Genomic DNA, 18,794 nt, shown 5'->3' on the forward strand with positions numbered 1-18,794 from the left:
ACCCCATGAGTATAGCTTTAATTGGAATATTTTTATTTCATAAAAACAAGATTAAAGCCAGCTGCAATGGTACAGTCCCAGCACTTGGGTGTAAAAGCAGTTGGAACAGGAGTTCAAACTCATTAGTTGTACAGGGAATTTGAGGCCAGTCTGGGTGACATGAGACTTAAAAACCAAAATGTATTATTTTATAAATAGCTTTCCCCTTGCATAATTCTTGTTTCTGTTGTACTTCTAGTACTTAGATAATTTCACTGACACATACTACGTATATATTTACAAGGTAAAATAACTTGCTTGCTGGGCGTGGTGGCGCACCCCTTTAATCCCAGCACTTGGGAGGCAGTGGCAGGTGAATTTCTGAGTTCGAGGCCAGCCTGGTCTACAGAGTGAGTTCCAGGACAGCCAGGGCTAAACAGCGAAACCCTGTCTCGAAAAACCAAAACCAAAACAAAACAAGTAATTGTTGCTTATTTGTCAGATTTAGTCTTAGTAGTTTGGGTTTCCATACAAAGTAAAGCCTATGTTGGGCATAGTATTAAGGTTTTGTTGTATTACATATTTCTTGGTTTTTGTTTTAACTTATTGGAGTTCTTTTTTTTTTTTTTTTAAGAGAGATATTTATTTTTATTTATGTGAGAGTGAGAGTGAGCATGTGTGTTTATGTGCACCATGTACTGTATTTCCTGTGGAAACCAAAAAAGGTTATTAATTTCCTAGAGTTAGAAGCAGCTGTGAGCCTCCATGTTTGTTGAGGGAACGGAACCCATGTTGTCAAGAGCAGCAAGATTCTTAACTGCTCAGCTGTCTCCAGCCGCTGTTTTGACTTTTTTTTTTTTAAGATAGGATCTCCTGTAGCTTCTTACTGCTCTTTGCAATATGACCTTGAACTTTCCCCCCACTCCCATTCCCTTCAAGTGCTGGGATTAGTTAGATGCTATCTCATTTATTAGATCTTTAAAGAAATTTGTTTTATTTATTTGTATGTGTAGGTTGTGAATGTATATGTGGAAATTAGAAGACAACTCATGGAAGTTCTCTTCTACCATGTGGGTCCCAGGGATCAAACTGAGGTTGTAAAGTTTGTGGCAGGGCCCCTTTACATGTTGAGCCATCTGTTGGCACCATTCCACAGACTTTTTTAAATCATTATTTTATCTCTTTGCCTTATTGCCTATCTAAGCTCATCATTAAAATTTTGTTTATCTAATTATAATTAACATGATCTGATTACTATACCTGTGATAAAACATCCCCTAAATAAGGCGCTCATGACAGAGCAGAGTGTAAAGGCCACAAAAGGTCAGCTTGGTGATTCGTACAGGAATATGGATGAAGGGTTATTCCCAGGAGCAGATATGACCCAGACAGCCACATCAACAAGGCCCAATCAAGCAGAGGTGACAGCTCACAAAACTCGGAAACTGAAACACATGGCACAGCCTATATGCAGTTCAATATGCAGTTCAGTAGCTTAGAGGATGTCCTTTCTAATAACTGGTCTAAACCTCTTGTTAGCTCAGCTGGTTTCTTATATCTGTTCTCAGTCTGTTTTTTTTTTTTCAGCTTTTCTTCTCTGAGAGACTTGTTTGCAGCTCAGCTTTTGTTTGTCTCCCTTTTTTTTTTTTTTTTTTAAAGATTTGTTTATTTATGTGAGTTGTTGTTCTCAGACACACCAGAGGAGGGCATTGGATCCCACCAGATGGTTGTGTGCTACCATGTGGTTGCTGGGAATTGAACTCGGGACCTCTGGAAGAACAGCAGCACTCTTAACCGCTGAGCCATCTCGCCAGCCTTTATTGTTCTCTCAGCTTTTATTACTCATTTTGTCAGGGGAATCTGGTCAGATTCAGGGACTTAGTAAAGTTATCTTTAGTTGTCAACCTTCCTGTTCAGAGAACTACAGGATGGAATGTTTCAGTTTGAAAAAAATTTCACACAATAACCTGAATCATTAAATACTGTCCTGAATATGTCTCCCCCCCACCCCCCTTTACCGCAACGTGCTCTTATTATTGTCTCTTTTATAGCCCATCATCCTGTTGGATTCTGTTTACCTCCCACATCCATGATTTTCAGTAGATTCCTCCTTACCACCTAGGAAAATATCTTCTGAATTAATAATGATATGAATGTTTACTGAATAACAGTAGTAGCTCTTTTGTTGACTTTTAGTTTCCTCTGGCTCCGAGATCAAAGAAAGATCAGGAGTAAGAGAAACAATAATTTGTATAAAAGGAGTTATCTTTTTTTCCTGATTTTTGAATTGAAAGAAAAGATTTCTTATCAACTAAATAGTTTGATTAAAAATATTTAAATCTATATATAGATTAGGTTTTCTTTCCTTCTCCTTTTTTTTTTTTTTTTACTGGTATTTAGTATATCATTGCAGCTATATCCAGTTTGATCTATCTAGTCTCTGTTCTGCTTGCTGCTTTTTGTATGCCTACCCAGCAATAAGTCTAGAGATTATTAATGATTGTTTTAAGCTGTGTTTGTTCACCATGTGTACAAGAGTAAACCAGTAGGCCGGAAAGCTGGTTCATTGGCTGCTCTTGGAATGGATCTAAGTTTGGTTCCCAGCACACACATGGCAGCTTACAACTGCCTGTTACTTCAGTTCCATGGGATCCAACACCCTCTTCTGGCCTTGCCTCCATGGGTAACAGGCATGCAAGTGGTATACATACAGGCAGGCAAAACACCCATTTGAGAGGGAAAGGCAGGTTGATCTGAGGCCAGCCCCATCTACCTCAGTCAGGCTAGCTAGGATCTACTAGCATGTGTCTTAGAATGCAAAGCAAAAAAAGAGAATTAATTGGCAATTGTTGGAGTACAGCTAATCTCTGGAAAGCCATGTATGTGCATTACAGTCTAGTAGATAAAAGGTGCTTCAGGGGGACATGTTCACATAATTGCTTCCAAGTTCAGTTAGCGAGTCGTGTTTTCTGAAAGAATTGTATTTGCTTTGGGTTTCCCTCAAAACTGCTGTGTTTCAGATGAGGAGAGTTAGTCTGGAGAATGTCTCCAGAAGCTGTTTCCTCTCACTTTGGATTTGGAGGTAGAAGCTGAAATTCAGAAATGGGTAATTGTTTGGAAATTGTGCGAGCTTTGGATCATATTTGGCAGCTTATCTATTGACCTTTTTAAATAATTCCAAATAATCTTCTCCTCTCCTGTGATCTTTTTGTGATATTGTTGTTTTACTGATAATTAGCAATCAGTTAAGAGACAGGCTCATAAGTTTTCTTTCTGAAAATGTAGATTGAGGGGCAGTTAGCCATTTGAATTCTTTTTTTTTAAAATTCTTCATGGTTGTAATTGTGGAAAATAGCTGTATCGATCTTTCAATTTCAGTTTGTAGGGATGATAATTTAGGGTCTACAGGTTAGTTCTATATTAGCAGGCCTTTGAATTTACAACTCCATCCCTATTCCTATAGTTAGAAACCTATGGAGAGTCTTCCAAGGGAAAAGAAATCAGGAGTGTAGGAAATGTCACACAGATCATATGTTTTTCTTCTGGATTTCATTTTTAAAAACTGTTTGTGCTGCCCTGGTTGGCCTTGAACTCACAGGCCAGATCCACCTGCCACTGTCTCCCAAGTGGTGGGATTAAAGGCCTTCAGAACCAAAGTCCAGCAGTGAATACTTTGATAGAGTAGAATTTAGATACGAAGGACCTGGGTTTGGTGCTACATAGTTAGTGGTATAGCAGGTTTAAGACCAGCTTGGGCTGAATGTTGGCGTTTGTGTGAGCAAAAACAGTAACACACTCTAAGTACTAAATTTGAATTGTCAATAGCCATGTTACTAGAGCATTCTCTTTCATAGAAAACTTCAGAAAGCCAAAATCATATCATTGTGGATTTTAGTGACAGGTGTATACATTTAAGGACCTTAATTTATCAATTTAAAATACAGTCACGGCAATAATAGTTTATTAATACTGTTTAATAAATAATTTTAATAGTTTAATTACAGTCCTGTGTAAAAGCATCTTGTCCTTATCTAAGATGCCAAGTAGAAAATTGGCAGCCAGAAGATTGGATGAAGAGGCAGGTTTGAGAAAGTAAGAAACTGGGTGTTTATCTTTGATATACTTCTATTTCTTACTATATGTTAATAAACACTTATGGTCCAAAAAACTTTTAAAAATTTGTGCTTTTGGGGACCCCATCGTTGGAGTTAGGGTAAGGACTGAAGGAGCTGAAGGGGTTTGCAACCACATAGGAAGAACAACAATATCAACCAACCAGACCTCTCAGAGCTCCCAGGGACTAAACCACCATCCAGAATACACATGGAGGGACCCATGGCTCCAGCCGAATATGTAGCAGGGGATGATGGCCTTATCTAGCATCAATGGGAGGGGAGGCCCTTGGTCTTGTGAAGGTTCAATGCTCCAGCATAGGGGAATGCTAGGCTGTGAGGCGGAATTGGTGGGTGGGGGAGCACCCTCATAGAAGCAGGAGGTAGCGAGGATGGGATAGGAAGTTTTCAGAGGGGAAACTGGAAAGGGGGATAACATTTGAAATGTAAATAAATAAAATAACCAATCAAAAAAAGAAGAAAAAATTGTGCTATGTTTTCTATAAGTATCATAAAGTGTGCTCTGAATAAGAATTTATTTAAATTAAATGTTAATGTAAGGCTTATTGAATATGTATATGAAATAATTTCTAATGATAGAAACAAATTAATGATGGTTGTTATGAAACACCTGGTAAGTTGTACTTGTTACTAAGTAACCACATAGCACAGAATCAACTTGAGTAGAATTGAATGTGTTGTGACCAAGAACCTGGCATTTATATGGAAGATTATAGTTCTTTTTCTCTTGCTATATTGAGTGTTGAATCCAGAATGACACCTCCTAAGCAAGGCCTGTTTTTATCCCTGGTTCTACAAGCATGATTTTTGTTACCTGCCAATGTAATCAGTATATGTTACCAAGTAAATTGCTATTTTGAGACATAAACATGTATAATTTTTGTTTAGAAAAATTGCTTTGTATGCACAATTATCCATGCTTTTTCCTTCTGTGTCATTCTTTATTTTTCCCTATGTTTTGAGTTGAAAGTAAGGGGAAATCAAAGGTTTTCTTTCAGGTGGTAGAATAAATTATATTTTTAGTTTTAACTATATGAATTCTATATTTGGGGGCTCTAAAGCATGATTAGAACCAACAACAGTATGTTTGAAGATTGTGTTTTTCTGAGAGACAGATTTTCTTTTGAGATACGGTCCCCTTAGGGAAGGGAAGTTTGCCTAATAATTACTATCCTGCCTGAGAGCTATTTTCATTTGTCACTGCTGCTGGCTTTTAGTGAAGGGTAAACTCTTTACCTTTCATTTGTGGTATTTGCAGATCCATAGATTCATGCTAACTATTCTTTGAGGTTATTGTGTTTAGTTTAAAGGGAAGGTAAAGTCTCATGTAATCCCAGCTGCCCACATATTCCAAATCCTATCTTTGCCTCCTAGTGCTGGGAATACAGACATTAACCACCATTGCCCAATCAGAAAGTTATCTTAAATAAATTATTACTAAAGTCTAATACTCTTTTTGATAAAGTATAAACAAGTTGTGTGTCTATGTATTTGACTGATTCTTGTGTTTGTTTTTTTTTGAGACAAGGTTTCTCTTGTAGCCCTGGCTGTCCTGCAACTTGCTCTGTAGACCAGGCTGGCCACAAACTCAAGAGATACCTTTGGCTCTGTCTCCTGTGTGCTGGGATTAAAGGTGTACATCACCATTCTTGGCTAGGTTTTGACCTTCTGCATGTGCAAGTCAGACAGAAAGGAGTACATATGGTATAGAGCGGAGACACGGTTTCACTCTATAGCTCTCAGATTGTTCTGGACAAATGCACGCACATCTGGCTTTGAAATCACAGAGATCCACTGGCCTCTGCATCCTTGGTACTAGGATTAAAAGAGTATACCTCCATTCCTGGCCAGGTGTATGGTTATTATAAGCTGCTTTTGCTGCACACAGACATTGTAGAAGCTGGGCTGGTTAAATGGCTTATTAGGTAAGGAACTTGGATGCTAGGACTGACTACCCCAAGTTTGATTCCTGAGATTCCTGTGGTGGAAGGAAGGGTCCTCCAGTCGTCTTCTTGACTTCCTCCATATGCATGCCGTAGCACACACAGATATACAAACATGGAAATAATTTTTAAAAGGTTAAAAAACATGTAGAAGCATATGTGGGGAAAGAATCCATCATTTGCAGCCTATAACCTTTCTGGTGATTAGGTTTTGTAGTATAGCTATCTAGTATTTTCCTTGGTTAGCCCATTGATATTTCTTTCTTTGGAATAATTTTTTTCTATTCTCCTCAAATTTGTGTTGGTTTTTAAGAACGCCAGACCAGAAACTGTCACTAATGATGATGAAGAAGCCTTAGATGAAGAAACAAAGCGAAGAGACCAGATGATTAAAGGGGCCATTGAAGTTTTAATCCGAGAATATTCCAGTGAACTAAATGCCCCCTCACAGGAGTCTGACTCTCACCCCAGGAAGAAGAAAAAGGAAAAGAAGGAGGACGTATGTGTTCTGACAATAGTAATTTATATAATTTATTCTTCTGGAAAGTACAGTGTTTCTTTAGAAACTCAGGGGTTGTCTGTGTCATGAAAAATGCTATAAAGTACACATATTGTTTATTAAGGGATAGTGTAAGTTCCGTTTTGAGTTTCAGTGTCTTTGGGCATTTTAGTTTTATCATTGGCCAGATATAATTGTATTACTGTAATTATTCATTATTTGGTCCAAAAGGTGCATTACTTGGTATTATTGGGAATACTAATTTAAAGAGTTAGCCAGATAATTAGGTAAAGTTGGAATTTTTCTTCCTCCATTGATATGGAAGGATAAAAATAACTAATTGATAGTAATGAAGAGGGTAAGTTACAGAAGTAGTATTTTTTGGCTAGAATTATAGGCAAATCTTTTTATAAGGTTAGACAAATTTTGTACATGCAAATACATCTCAAATGATAATTTCTTACATATTAGAATTCCTTATCTCAGGAAACAGTCCTGGTACTCTTAAGAGTGTTTTGGCTATTGAAAAGAAAGCATGTGATGGGTGATAGAGGGATTTAAAGAGAAATCATTTTTACTGTAATTTGAGATCAAGAAAATATCACACCTAGTTATTATTTCCTGGATAAGTGTGTAGTCAGTTTAATTATAGCACAATGTGAGCTGTTTTTTAAAAAATCTTTGTGGGTTTCTCTGCAGATTTTCCGTAGATTTCCAGTGGCCCCATTGATCCCTTACCCACTCATCACCAAGGTTCGTTTGAACTGTAGGCTTTGATTTTTATGTGTGCACTAACTGCCAGATATGTGATTTTTATCATTATTATTACTATTACTATTATTATTATCATAACTTTACAACATTAGATTTTACTTCCAAGTTGGTGGTTTTTGCTTAGATGTATTTGTAATACTTGTATTAAATACCAAATTTTGTCATTTTTCTATTAATGTATGTAAATCTATTCCTTTCTGTTCCCTTAATTTTAGGAGGATATAAATGCTATTGAAATGGAAGAAGACAAAAGAGATTTGATATCCCGAGAGATCAGCAAATTCAGAGATACACACAAGGTAGTATTCTTGTTTTTTCACTTGATACCAATCTAGACTTTTTACAGAATCCAAAGCAAAAAGACAAGAAAATCAACTTTACATTAGAGTATAATTTATTATTGCCTTTAATAGGCTTAATTGATACTAAGGTAGAAACAAAAGAACAGAAGACTAATACCATATTTAAAAGTGGCCATTGCTAATTGTTCTCAGTCACTGACTGCTGCAAGCATCTCACTTTAATATAACAAAAGTTAATATAGATTTCAACATGAACATCGAGGTCAGATTAAACTATTCAGGGGGCAGCAGGATAACATACATATAGTTCAGTTTATCTTGTGGGCAGGTCTTTAATCCTAGGAAAATCTTTTTTAAAGAGCTGAGATTAAAATTTAAGATTTATATTTGTGTGGATTAAGTTTGAGTGGGGGAGATTTTTAAAAGTAGGCCAGTGATTACCAGACTTACCAAATTATAGATGCATGGAAGAACTGTAAATTCCCATAAAGCTAATCTATTCATTGACCCCCACCATTATGATAGAGATCATATGGTGACTAATGCAAGATGAAACTCTCAGCTTGGAAAGTAACAAGGAATAGGATGTAAGTATGAGCTTCTGTTTTTTATTATATTTATGGATGCCCCCTCAGAAAAATATGCAAAGGGGTAACTGGCTTGGAAATGGGTATTTGTCTATAGTAAATCCCACTCATGAGTTTTGCCTATTTAAAGCTTCTCTCAATGACAGTGCATCTGTGAATGTTCGCTGGTATTGAAGGTGATGCTTTTGGATGGTGAAATGCAAAGTGCATGATGTATTTTGATGTTAGAGGTAATAAGATATCCTTGGTTCTGACTAGACTGAGAAGTGCATAACATAACTCAGTGGTGTTAAGTGTTCGCTTTCTCTGTATTTGAATCTTATTTTTTTCTTACTGCTTTCAAAATCCCAAGTTACCATTAATGCTGATTATCAGTGCTGTTGAACACTTAATGTCCAGATACCCAATAATAGGTCACATAGAGTGCTTTTTCAGGAAGTAGATGTGTCTAAAAGCACAAATGTAACTCCCACAGTTTTGAGAGTTACAATGGTGGTCTGTGGCAAGTCATAGTAGAATAATCTTACATATGTTCACTATTCCAGTTAAAGGCCGAGTAAGCTTACAAATGGTATACAGTTGTGTGTGTGGTTTACCCGCCTTCTGTTTTTATTTATTTGTTTTAATCCCTGTCATGTTGTTGGTGAATTATGAGGAAATCAGGTTGGTAAAAAATTGTAATTCACAAGCTACTACTTCAGCATTTTAGGGGTTTGACAGGCAATACACTGCCTTAGTATTATTTTACTGATGGCAATGTTCTGAATTTCCAAAATGTGATTTAGAAATAAAAGAAATCAAAACAAAAAAATAAAAACCAGTTCTCTTTGGGTGGTGTGGTTAAGGGGATATTTTGAATTCTTAGCAATAAAAAATGAGCTCAGTGAACCTTTGCATGTTTTGGTATGAGATTATTAAATAACCACAGACTGTCAGGGTATCAGCGTGGCAGGGGGCGTCCATTTACAGCACGGATGAGTCTGAAGAGAGAATAAGGTAAGATTTTTGATTTTTTTTTTAAAAAAAATTCTTTCCTTTCTCTTCATAACTTTGTTAATTGTTTAAGGAATCATTTCATTTCTTTAATCTTTCTTAAAATATGTGCATATATGCTATATCTGCTTATATGCACACACATATTGCATATATAAATAACTCCTTAGCATTTAGTATGGACTAGATTTTCTCAGCTTTTGTGTACATAGAAAAAGTAAACTTAAAATGAGTTCTGAAAGCAATTGCATTACATCAGAGAAAAGGCAGCATATTAAACAACAGGAGTAAAAAGTTGACTTGTACAAAAGAAATTAAAAATCTGTAAGTATATATTATCTCCGAAATACATTTCTTAAGTGTATGATATTGAGGTAAGTTTTATGTAGTGTAGATTCATTTTAAAATATAAACTTTAAATTCCATTAGCAATGTGTCAGAAATTAGATTTTCCCCCTGTAATAGCTTTCAGTTTCTGGCTCTCCATGTCTCCTATCTTTCCTTTCTAATTTCAATGTATTCAGTATTGGCTTTGCCTGTATGCTACCTTAGGTCAGCAGCTGAATATATTGATGCCTTACACACTAGCTTTTCTTTCATAATCCTCTCTCAGTTCTTTGGTCCGTGAGCAAGAAAAAAAGTATCTTAACAGGTAAGACTGCTTTTTAAAGTTTTAAATGCTTTACGTTACTGAGAAAAAGAAAAATGCACATTTTATTGTTGCAGTTTAAATTTCAGTGAAATTAAACACAGAACTTCACAGGGATAAATGTGTTTTGTTTTTGTTTTACTTGTTTGGGTTTTTGTTGTGCTTTCTTTTTTCCCCATGTTAGTTTGTATAGAAACCTTGTGGTACACTGGTAATCTTTCAGGATACACACTGGCCTAACTGTTTACTTGTGAACCGTGTACTTGCTCTTCCTCCCAGAAACATAGCTTGTAGGCAAGGTTAATCCAGTGTTGGCGATCCATGTCCTAGCACAACATCTGTAAGTTAATACAAGATCCTTGCAAGGGTGGATTTATCACTGTAATTATATCTTTTATTGTTTTACAGGCATAATGGTGGGCATAACTTTGCTTTTACTTTAACTATTGTAAATTAAAATAACTAATTATGTATGCATTGTTTGAAGTGAGTGGTTTTCATAGTTTCTGTATTTGGTGGAGTATCCATCTTATAATGGTAGGAATAAGTATTTCCATAGTTTAAAACAAAAGATCTTGGCTAAATTCAGCTTCTGTTTCTTTTGGAGGGTGGGCAACCTGGAGGGCAGAAGAGTGTGTTATCTTGACTTGTCTTCCACCTCTACTTTAAAACCCTCATCTAGTCACCTTCAATAGTGAGAAGTCTAGGATCATAAATACTTTCACTGTTCCCACTGACTTACAGACACTTACAATGGGCAGAATTAAGCTTTAGTTTAATTGAATGTCTTTCTAGAAATTCCTAGGAATCAGTACATTGTTGATGGTTATTTTTGGATATTAGTCAGTAGCTTGCCTCTCCTAACAGATTTCCCCACCTAAGGTTGGAGATTCCTGGTTTGTGTAGAGTATTTGGTTTTGCACGAAATTTAGCTTTGTGATTGTTTCTCTTTAATTTGTTTAAAAAAAAAAAAAAAGAAAGCCTCAAATCCTGGTGGTTTGATGCTTTTCTAAGCATTATTGGGCATTGCGCCGGGGAAAGTCTGTATACTGGAGGCACAGAATTAACTCTAAAAGTACTTTTGTTGGTTTCTAGAAACTGGAAGAAGAGAAAGGCAAAAAAGAAAAAGAAAGACAGGAAATTGAGAAAGAACGGAGAGAAAGAGAGAGGGAACGTGAAAGGGAACGAGAAAGGCGAGAACGGGAACGAGAAAGGGAAAGAGAACGTGAACGAGAAAAGGAAAAAGAACGGGAGCGGGAACGAGAACGGGATAGGGATCGTGACCGCACAAAAGAGAGAGACCGAGATCGAGAGAGAGACCGGGACCGAGATCGAGAACGGAGCTCAGACCGAAACAAGGATCGGAGTCGATCAAGGTAAAACTCCATACAAACAGTTGTTTCTGATAGTGTAATTAAATTAAAAGGTTTCCTCTGGAACTATTTGCATTGGAATGATAAAGTTTTCTGTAGGTTACATTGTACATACAATAACATTATTGATGAAAGTAACAATTTTATATTTGTTTTTGTTTTTTGAGACAAGATCTTTCTATGTAGCCTTGGTTGTCCTAGTACCTCTGTAGACCAGTCTGGCCTCATTCCCACAGAGATAATGCCTTTCTCTGCCTCTAAGTGCTGGGAATAAAGGCTCTTGCCACCACCACCACCACCACAAATGGAGCTGAGGCAAAGGGATAATTTCACAACCAGTGGTTAGGTAGTAAGTTCCAGGATAACCAGATATACAATGACCTCATCTGTAAAGCAATAATAGGACTGGAGAGAGACATTAGTAGTTAAGAGCACTTGCATGAAATCTTGTAGGATCAATATCCAGGACCAATATAATGACTCACTACTGTAGTTCCAGGAGATCTAATACTTGGAGCACATACACACGTGCAGGCAAATCAGTCATGTAAATAAAATAATAATGTGCTGGGCATAGTGGCACACACCTTTAATCCCAGTACACAAGAGCCAGCAGGGGAATCTTGAGTTGCAAGACAGCCTAGTGGAAACATTGTGTTGAAAAACAAAAACAAAAAAAATGTCTGGTTTTAATTTTTAGTCCTGAGGGTAGAAGGAGGTGGGGTGATTCAGGTGGTGAGAAAAACAATGTGATTCCTTTTCTGTAGTTACTTTCTATCAGAGGCTAGTTTGTGTGAGCCTGGAACCAGTTGCTCCTTCAGTTTTATTAAGGCAGGCAGTTTTCATTATTTCCTTAAAGTGGTAGGCTATTTTTCTATTTGCATTGAGACATTCTACCAGTATTTTTCAAAGGATATGTTTGTCTGTGTCCCTGAGCCGATCTGTTTGACTTGACTTGTAGTAATTTTACCTTTTTTTGAAGATATTATTGTAAATTTTGTGGTAATTTATTTGTAATAATAAGCAAAAATAAGAAAGAGTGGTTGAAAATTCAATAAAAACTTTGAAAATACAGGACTTCTTGAAATGTAGCTTGATGAGATAAAACACAACTATCTGGGGGATGAACAAATTTAGTTCAGTGTAGTGTTTTGTATAACAGTTTTGTATACAAGGAAGCCAGAGCAGTAGTCTGGTAAGGCAGAAACTGGCCAAATGTCTTATATAGGGATGGTGCTTTCCATCCCACAGTGAGATGGGTCCTCTCACATCAGTCTTTGTTTGTTTGTTTGTTTGTTTGTTTTTTGTTTTTTATTTTTTTGAGACAGGGTTTCTCTGTAGACCAGGCTGGCCTGGAACTCAGAAATCTGCCTGCCTCTGCGCTGTGGTCCGTGGTGCCCCCCCCTCGCCCCTCCTCGAGCTGGGATCAAAGGCGTGTGCCACCAAGCCAGGCTCTCACATTAGTCTTTAGTCATGACAATCCCTGTATGCAGATTTGGTAATCTGATGGAGGCATTTTCTCAATATTCCTAGATATGTCTAGATTTGTGTCATGTTGACAAAAAAGCAACCATCATTATACCTGCACCATGTTGATGGAATTACATACTTACTATATATTATCTCCCCTCTTTCTCGCTTTCTGATACAGTCCTTGGTGAGAACTTGGCATTCTATGAAATCAAACAATTCCTTTTTAAAAATTATCCTTCAAAGCCATGCCTGATGGTGCACACCTTTAGTCCCAGCACTTTGGGGGCAGAAACATCTATGAGTTTGAACCCTGGTGTCTAGCATAGCAAGTTGAGACCCTGTCTCAACACATGAACAAATACAAATGTATATCCTAGCATGTTGTCTCCATATACCTGCATGGATTTATTTATCATTGTGTGTATTTGTGGTTTATTTTCCTTTCTTTTATTTATTTATTGCATTTAAGTACACCACATTGCTCTCTTCAGACACACCAGGAGATGGTATCAGACACCAATACAGACAGTTGTGAGCCACCATGTGGTTGCTGGGAATTGAACTCAGGACCTCTAGAAGAGAAGTTGGTGCTCTTAACCACCAAGCTATCTCTCCAGCCCCGTGCATTTTTTTCCTTAAATATTTATTTTTAATTGTTTATTTGTTTGTCTATATGCATGCAAATAGAGTACCCTTAGAGACTAGAAGGGGTGGATTCCCTGGATCTGAAATTATAGGCAGTGGTAGGTGGTCTGATGTATCAGTAACGAAACTCTGGTCTTCTGCAAGGAGTAAGTATCCTTAACTGCAGAACAATCTCTAGTACTTGTAGTGTTGTTTTACTCTAAATTAAATATTCAACTTGTTTATGTGTGTTTGGGGAAGAGGGGTGTCTGGGTTTTACGTAGTCTAGGTGGGCCTTGAACTCCCTCAGTCTCAGTAGTAGCTCTTGTTGAGCTACCTCTAATTTCTTTGTTTTTAAATTTCTTATTTATAAGGATTATCTAGTGTGTGTTTCCTAGAAGTGCAAAGTTTCTAAGAGCATAACAAGTCAAGAACAAATTGCTGGTATCAGAAATTTTGAGTGCTGTTGACACACATAGCATGCCAAATTTCTCTTTTTTCCACAATCATTCCTTCGTATATAGTGAGGTAAAGTAACCTTTTTCAAACAACAACAAAAATTTCTGTGGCAATCTTATGTTTCCCAGGCTGTTGCTCGTTGTTCTCTCTTTGTCTGTGTCTGTCTGTCTCTCTCTGCGTGCGTGTGCCTGTGTGTATAGATAGATAGCCTTGAAATTTTCCCTCTCAAATACTGAACTGGAAGACATGCACCACTCCACTCATGCCTGGTTATAGATTGTCCTTTGTCTCTCTAAAGATTTATTTATTTTTATGTGTTGATTTTTTTTTTTCTTCCTGCATATATAAGGGTAAGGGTTCAATATCCTATGGAATTGGAGTTAATAGACAGCTGTGGGCTGCCATGTAGGTAAGGAGACTTGAACCTGGGTCCTCTGGAAGAGCAGGCAGTGCTGATAAGCTATTTTCTCAAGTCACCTCAGAATGTCTTTTGGTTTTTCGAGACAGGGTTTCTCTGTGTAGCCCTGGCTGTCCTGGAACTCACTCTGTAGACCAGGCTGGCCTTGAATTTAGAAATCCGCCTGCCTCTGCCTCCCAAGTGCTGGGATTAAAGGCGTGCGCCACCACACCCGGCTCTTAGAATGTCTTTTTAACATGTTTTATTAGTCTTTTATATTTCATTTGGGAAAGAGCAGTATGCTCTCATCCTTTTTTTTTTAAAGGCAGGACCTCTCTATAGACTGTAGAAGACCAGGATGATCTCAAATGCACAGAGGTCAGCTTGCCATTGCTTCCCAAACATTTGGGATTAGAATTGTTTACCACCATGCCTGGCAATATTTTTTTGCACAAAATTGTGTATTTCAGTCTATGATTAGGCACAGTTAGTAATTTTCCAGTCTTTTATGTAATCTTACATTCGGTTTTATGTTTTATTTTTTGTAATGTGTATAATTGCTAGCATTGACTTCAGAATGCAATTTAGAACTTTAGAGGCTGCTTATCAAGAGGTAAACTGAGGAAATGCTCTTTCTGAAAAGCATAGTTAGCTTACTTAGGATGGTTTAGTTAGAATCAAAGTCTGTGGCTTTTTGTTTAATTCCTACATTGGGATAAAAATGCAGGGCCCTATTCATTTTAGAAAAAATGCCTTATTTGAACTTTACTTTTGACTCCCTAGTCTATATCCCCTTGAGTATAGATAAATTAACACTAAGTTTTGACTCTTTGCTTATTGATTTATCATACATGTTATAGTTTCCTGTGATTCCTAAAGAAAAATGATAGAATGCTATAAAATATATGATATATTTAATGTTCTATTTCCATAGAGAAAAAAGCAGAGATCGTGAAAGGGAACGGGAGCGGGAAAGAGAGAGAGAACGAGAACGGGAACGAGAACGAGAGCGAGAGAGAGAACGGGAGAGAGAACGGGAACGGGAAAGAGAGAAAGACAAGAAAAGAGACAGAGAAGAGGATGAAGAAGATGCATATGAACGAAGAAAACTTGAACGAAAACTGCGAGAGAAAGAGGCTGCTTATCAAGAGGTAAACTGAGGAAATGCTCTTTCTGAAAAGCATAGTTAGTTTACTTAGGATGGTGAGGCATGTTTTACAGAATCCTTTGTTAAAGTTTAAATTTCTGAAACTTTTTTTTAGCGCCTTAAGAATTGGGAAATCAGAGAACGAAAGAAAACTAGGGAATATGAGAAGGAGGCAGAAAGAGAAGAAGAAAGAAGAAGAGAAATGGTGAGATTTTAGGTTTAAAAAAGTGTATTGTCAATTCAGAAACATTCAGATTTACTGTCAAACAAATCCTTACAAATGAAATTTGTCAGTTTCTCAGGTAATTGGTTTTGGTTTTGTGTTTGTTTGTTTGTTTGTTTTGAGGTGGACTCTCTACTTAGCTCAGACTGTTTTGGAATCACCAATGTATATCAGGCTAGTCTTGAACTCCTAGCAATGGCCTGGATTGCTTATTCCATATAATTTGGAGATAGACTCAGTATATATTTCTTCCTACTTTTCAAATACTTGCTGCCCACTAATGAATGTATGCGTGGAACAAATCCACCCTAGTAAGTTAACTTAGAATGAACGTGACATCATTTGGTTAAGATTCTGAAAACTTGTTGAGCCAGGTGAGTTTCCTGCAGGTGAGTTGAGCCAACCAATCTGAGAGAGAGAAAATGACACCCTCAAGTTGTATCTTGACTTGTGATATCTGTAACACAAGTAAATAAAATGCCATAAAGTTTTTCTTTAAAATAGCTATGGAAATTTGTTGAATTAGGCAGTGTAGTTGTGTGGTTTGTTGAAAGTCGTTCTTTTGTGGGGAGCAATTGTATTTTTATTTTTCAGTCTTTGGGTCTTTTGAGACAGGGTTTTTTTTTGTGTGTGTAACTCCTGGAACTCGGTAGACCAGGCATAGCTTGAGCTCATAAGGATCTTCTTGTCTATACGACCCAGTGAGATTCAAGGCATCCACCCACCATTAGGCCTTGTTTTGTTTTTGTTTTTAAGATTTATTCATTTTTACTTTATATGCTTGGTGTATTGACTGCATTTATTTTGTTTTTGTTTTTTGTTGTTGGTGGGGTTTTTGTTGTTGTTGTTGTTTGTTGTTTTGGTTTTGGTTTTTCTGTGTAGCCCTGACTGTCCTGGAACTCACTTTGTAGGCCAGGCTGGCCTCGAACTCAGAAATCTGCCTGCCTCTGTCTTCCAAGTGCTGGGATTAAAGGCGTATGCCACCTGGCTTCGACTGCATTTATTTGTGTGTGTGGGAGGCAGATCCTCTGGAACTGGAATTAGAGACAGTTGTGAACTGCCATATAGGAGCTAGGAAGTGAACCTGGGTCCTCTGGAAGAGCAGCTCTGTACTGCTGAGACATTTTCTTTTCCCCAGTTCTTGACAGTTTTGTTGTAAGCAGTAGTATATTTAACTCTTATCATGCAGTTTTTTTATGCTACGGTATTCTCTTCATAAAGTCACAAAATTATATTTGTGTTTCATTTATATACTGATAACTGTTAGCGTGAACCAGTTGGCACAGTTTTTAAGTATAGTGATAAAAATTGCTTCAATAGTATGCTCCAAGCCAGGCGTGGTGGCGAATGCCTTTAATCCCAGCAGTCAGAGGCAGAGGCAAGCAGATTTCTGAGTTCAAGGTCAGCCTGGTCTACAAAGTGAGTGCCAGGACAACCAGGGCTACACAGAGAAACCCTGTCTCGAAAAACCAAAAAAAAAAAAAAAGTATGTTCCTTGTCTTCTGTAGAGTGCTGTGTGTGACTCCTGCCTTTAATCCCAGCAGTCCCAGCAGAAAAAGCAGGTACAGCTCTGAGTTCCAGGCCAGCCTGACATAGAGAGACCCTGTCTCAAGAAAACAGAAATAAAGTGTGTTGTGTCTTTGTGAGAATGCAAATTTTATTTTGTCTTTAGTTTCTAGATTATCCATTCAAAACACTTCTTCAAGATGAGAACAAAGTGAAACATTAGGAATGTTTAGAAATAAATAGAGGGTACATTATCTAGTACATATAACAAGAAAGTATGTGTTCTCTGAATCATAGATCCTTCTCAATAGAATTGTTTAAAATGATTTTATTTGAATAAATTAATGTAGGGTGAAAGCATTTATTTTGTAGTTTAATTTTTTTCCTTCATGAGAAAATGGGAAGAGAATACTAGAGAATTAAGTTTAGAGTTAGACAATGTTGTGGTTCCTGTGAGCTAATCTGAAACCTTTCTACATATGGAGGCAGGGTTTCTCTGTAGTGCTCTGGCTTTCTAGAAGTCATTCTGTAGACCAGGCTAGCTTTGAACTCCGAAGTACTAGGATTAAAGACATTCACCTCCTTTGTCCAGTAAGAAGTAGTTACAAAAATAATTGTGATCTTTTGGAAATTCCAGTTACATAAGCATTTTCTCATGTTTAAGTAACTGATATGTTCATTACAAGTTAAAGTTTCCCAGAGTAATAAATGCATCGGGGTTAGTGTGTACATAGCCTGACCTGTATACCTATACTTTGATATTAACATTGATACATAGAATACTCAACAAACCTTTCATTTATTTGAGTCCTTATCATATCCAGGCTTAGTGCCTTAGGATGGGCCATAGAAAAGTGATTGATCATAATTTTGAAACATGAACACTACAAGCTTATAAGGCAGTTAGTGTAAAGAAGTAGGTGACTCTACGATATGTTAGAGTTACATTCACACTGTTTTGGAAGTATTGCATGAGAATATTTGTCGTGCTTTTGTGAGCAATTACTGAGGAATAGATAGATGGTTCCTTTGGATGTCTGTGACAAGTCTTTATATTGAGCGAGCTGAAAAGTGTTAAAAGGTTGTAAGTCAGTAACTATTATCTGCTTTACATATGGATAGGATTTAAAGTGTTTAGATATAGGCCATAAAAAAATATACAGAGCTTTAAAATATACCAGGTTGATCTAACTATTAGATTAGCTTCCAGGTTTACTAACTATTAATGTAAAGTAGATAAAGTTCTGGATAGAGAAGATGTTTTTCACAAATGGCAGCTTTACCTTTATAATATATAAACATGATTTAAATCTAAAATCCTGTATATTACTTAAATTTAACACAATCTCAAATGAAAATTAATCGCTTTTGTCTACTATTTAATAAGGTAACATTGTTTTATTTCCTAATGTATGTCATTTTTATTGAAAGAATGTATTTTGGGAATTTATTAAGGAGTTTTTGTTCAGCATATTGTATATGTGTTTTTCATGTCTCAGTTATGTCCTAAAGCTGACTTGTTTAAAAGTTTTGTGGGGTTTTTTTGTTTTGGTTTTTTGAGACAGGGTTTCTCTGTATATCCCTGGCTGTCCTGGAACTCACTTTGTAGACCAGGCTGGCCTCGAACTCAGAAATTTGCCTGCCTCTGCCTCCCGAGTACTGGGATCAAAGGCGTGCGCCACTGTGCCTGGCTGTTTAAAAGTTTTATCTGATGCCCGATTCATATATTAAGT

At 37.0% G+C, this 18,794-nt stretch overlaps 1 protein-coding gene across 5 annotated transcripts in view; it reads left to right on the top strand.

The window, feature by feature from the left end:
* The window catches only part of Rbm25 (RNA binding motif protein 25), a 50,114-nt gene that overhangs the window by 20,704 nt on the left and 10,616 nt on the right, over positions 1-18,794 (top strand). For all 5 annotated transcript variants that reach the window (XM_021178592.3, XM_021178594.3, XM_029484413.2 and 2 more), the window contains 6 exons: positions 6,369-6,554; positions 7,254-7,307; positions 7,544-7,627; positions 10,955-11,235; positions 15,120-15,336; positions 15,448-15,537. In XM_021178592.3, coding sequence (XP_021034251.1) covers positions 6,369-6,554; positions 7,254-7,307; positions 7,544-7,627; positions 10,955-11,235; positions 15,120-15,336; positions 15,448-15,537 — 912 coding nt within the window. The remainder of the gene's footprint in view (positions 1-6,368; positions 6,555-7,253; positions 7,308-7,543; positions 7,628-10,954; positions 11,236-15,119; positions 15,337-15,447; positions 15,538-18,794) is intronic.

This window comes from Mus caroli, unplaced genomic scaffold (genome assembly GCF_978045245.1).
Source record: "Mus caroli unplaced genomic scaffold, Mus_caroli_1 scaffold_14, whole genome shotgun sequence".
NCBI lineage: Eukaryota > Metazoa > Chordata > Mammalia > Rodentia > Muridae > Mus > Mus caroli.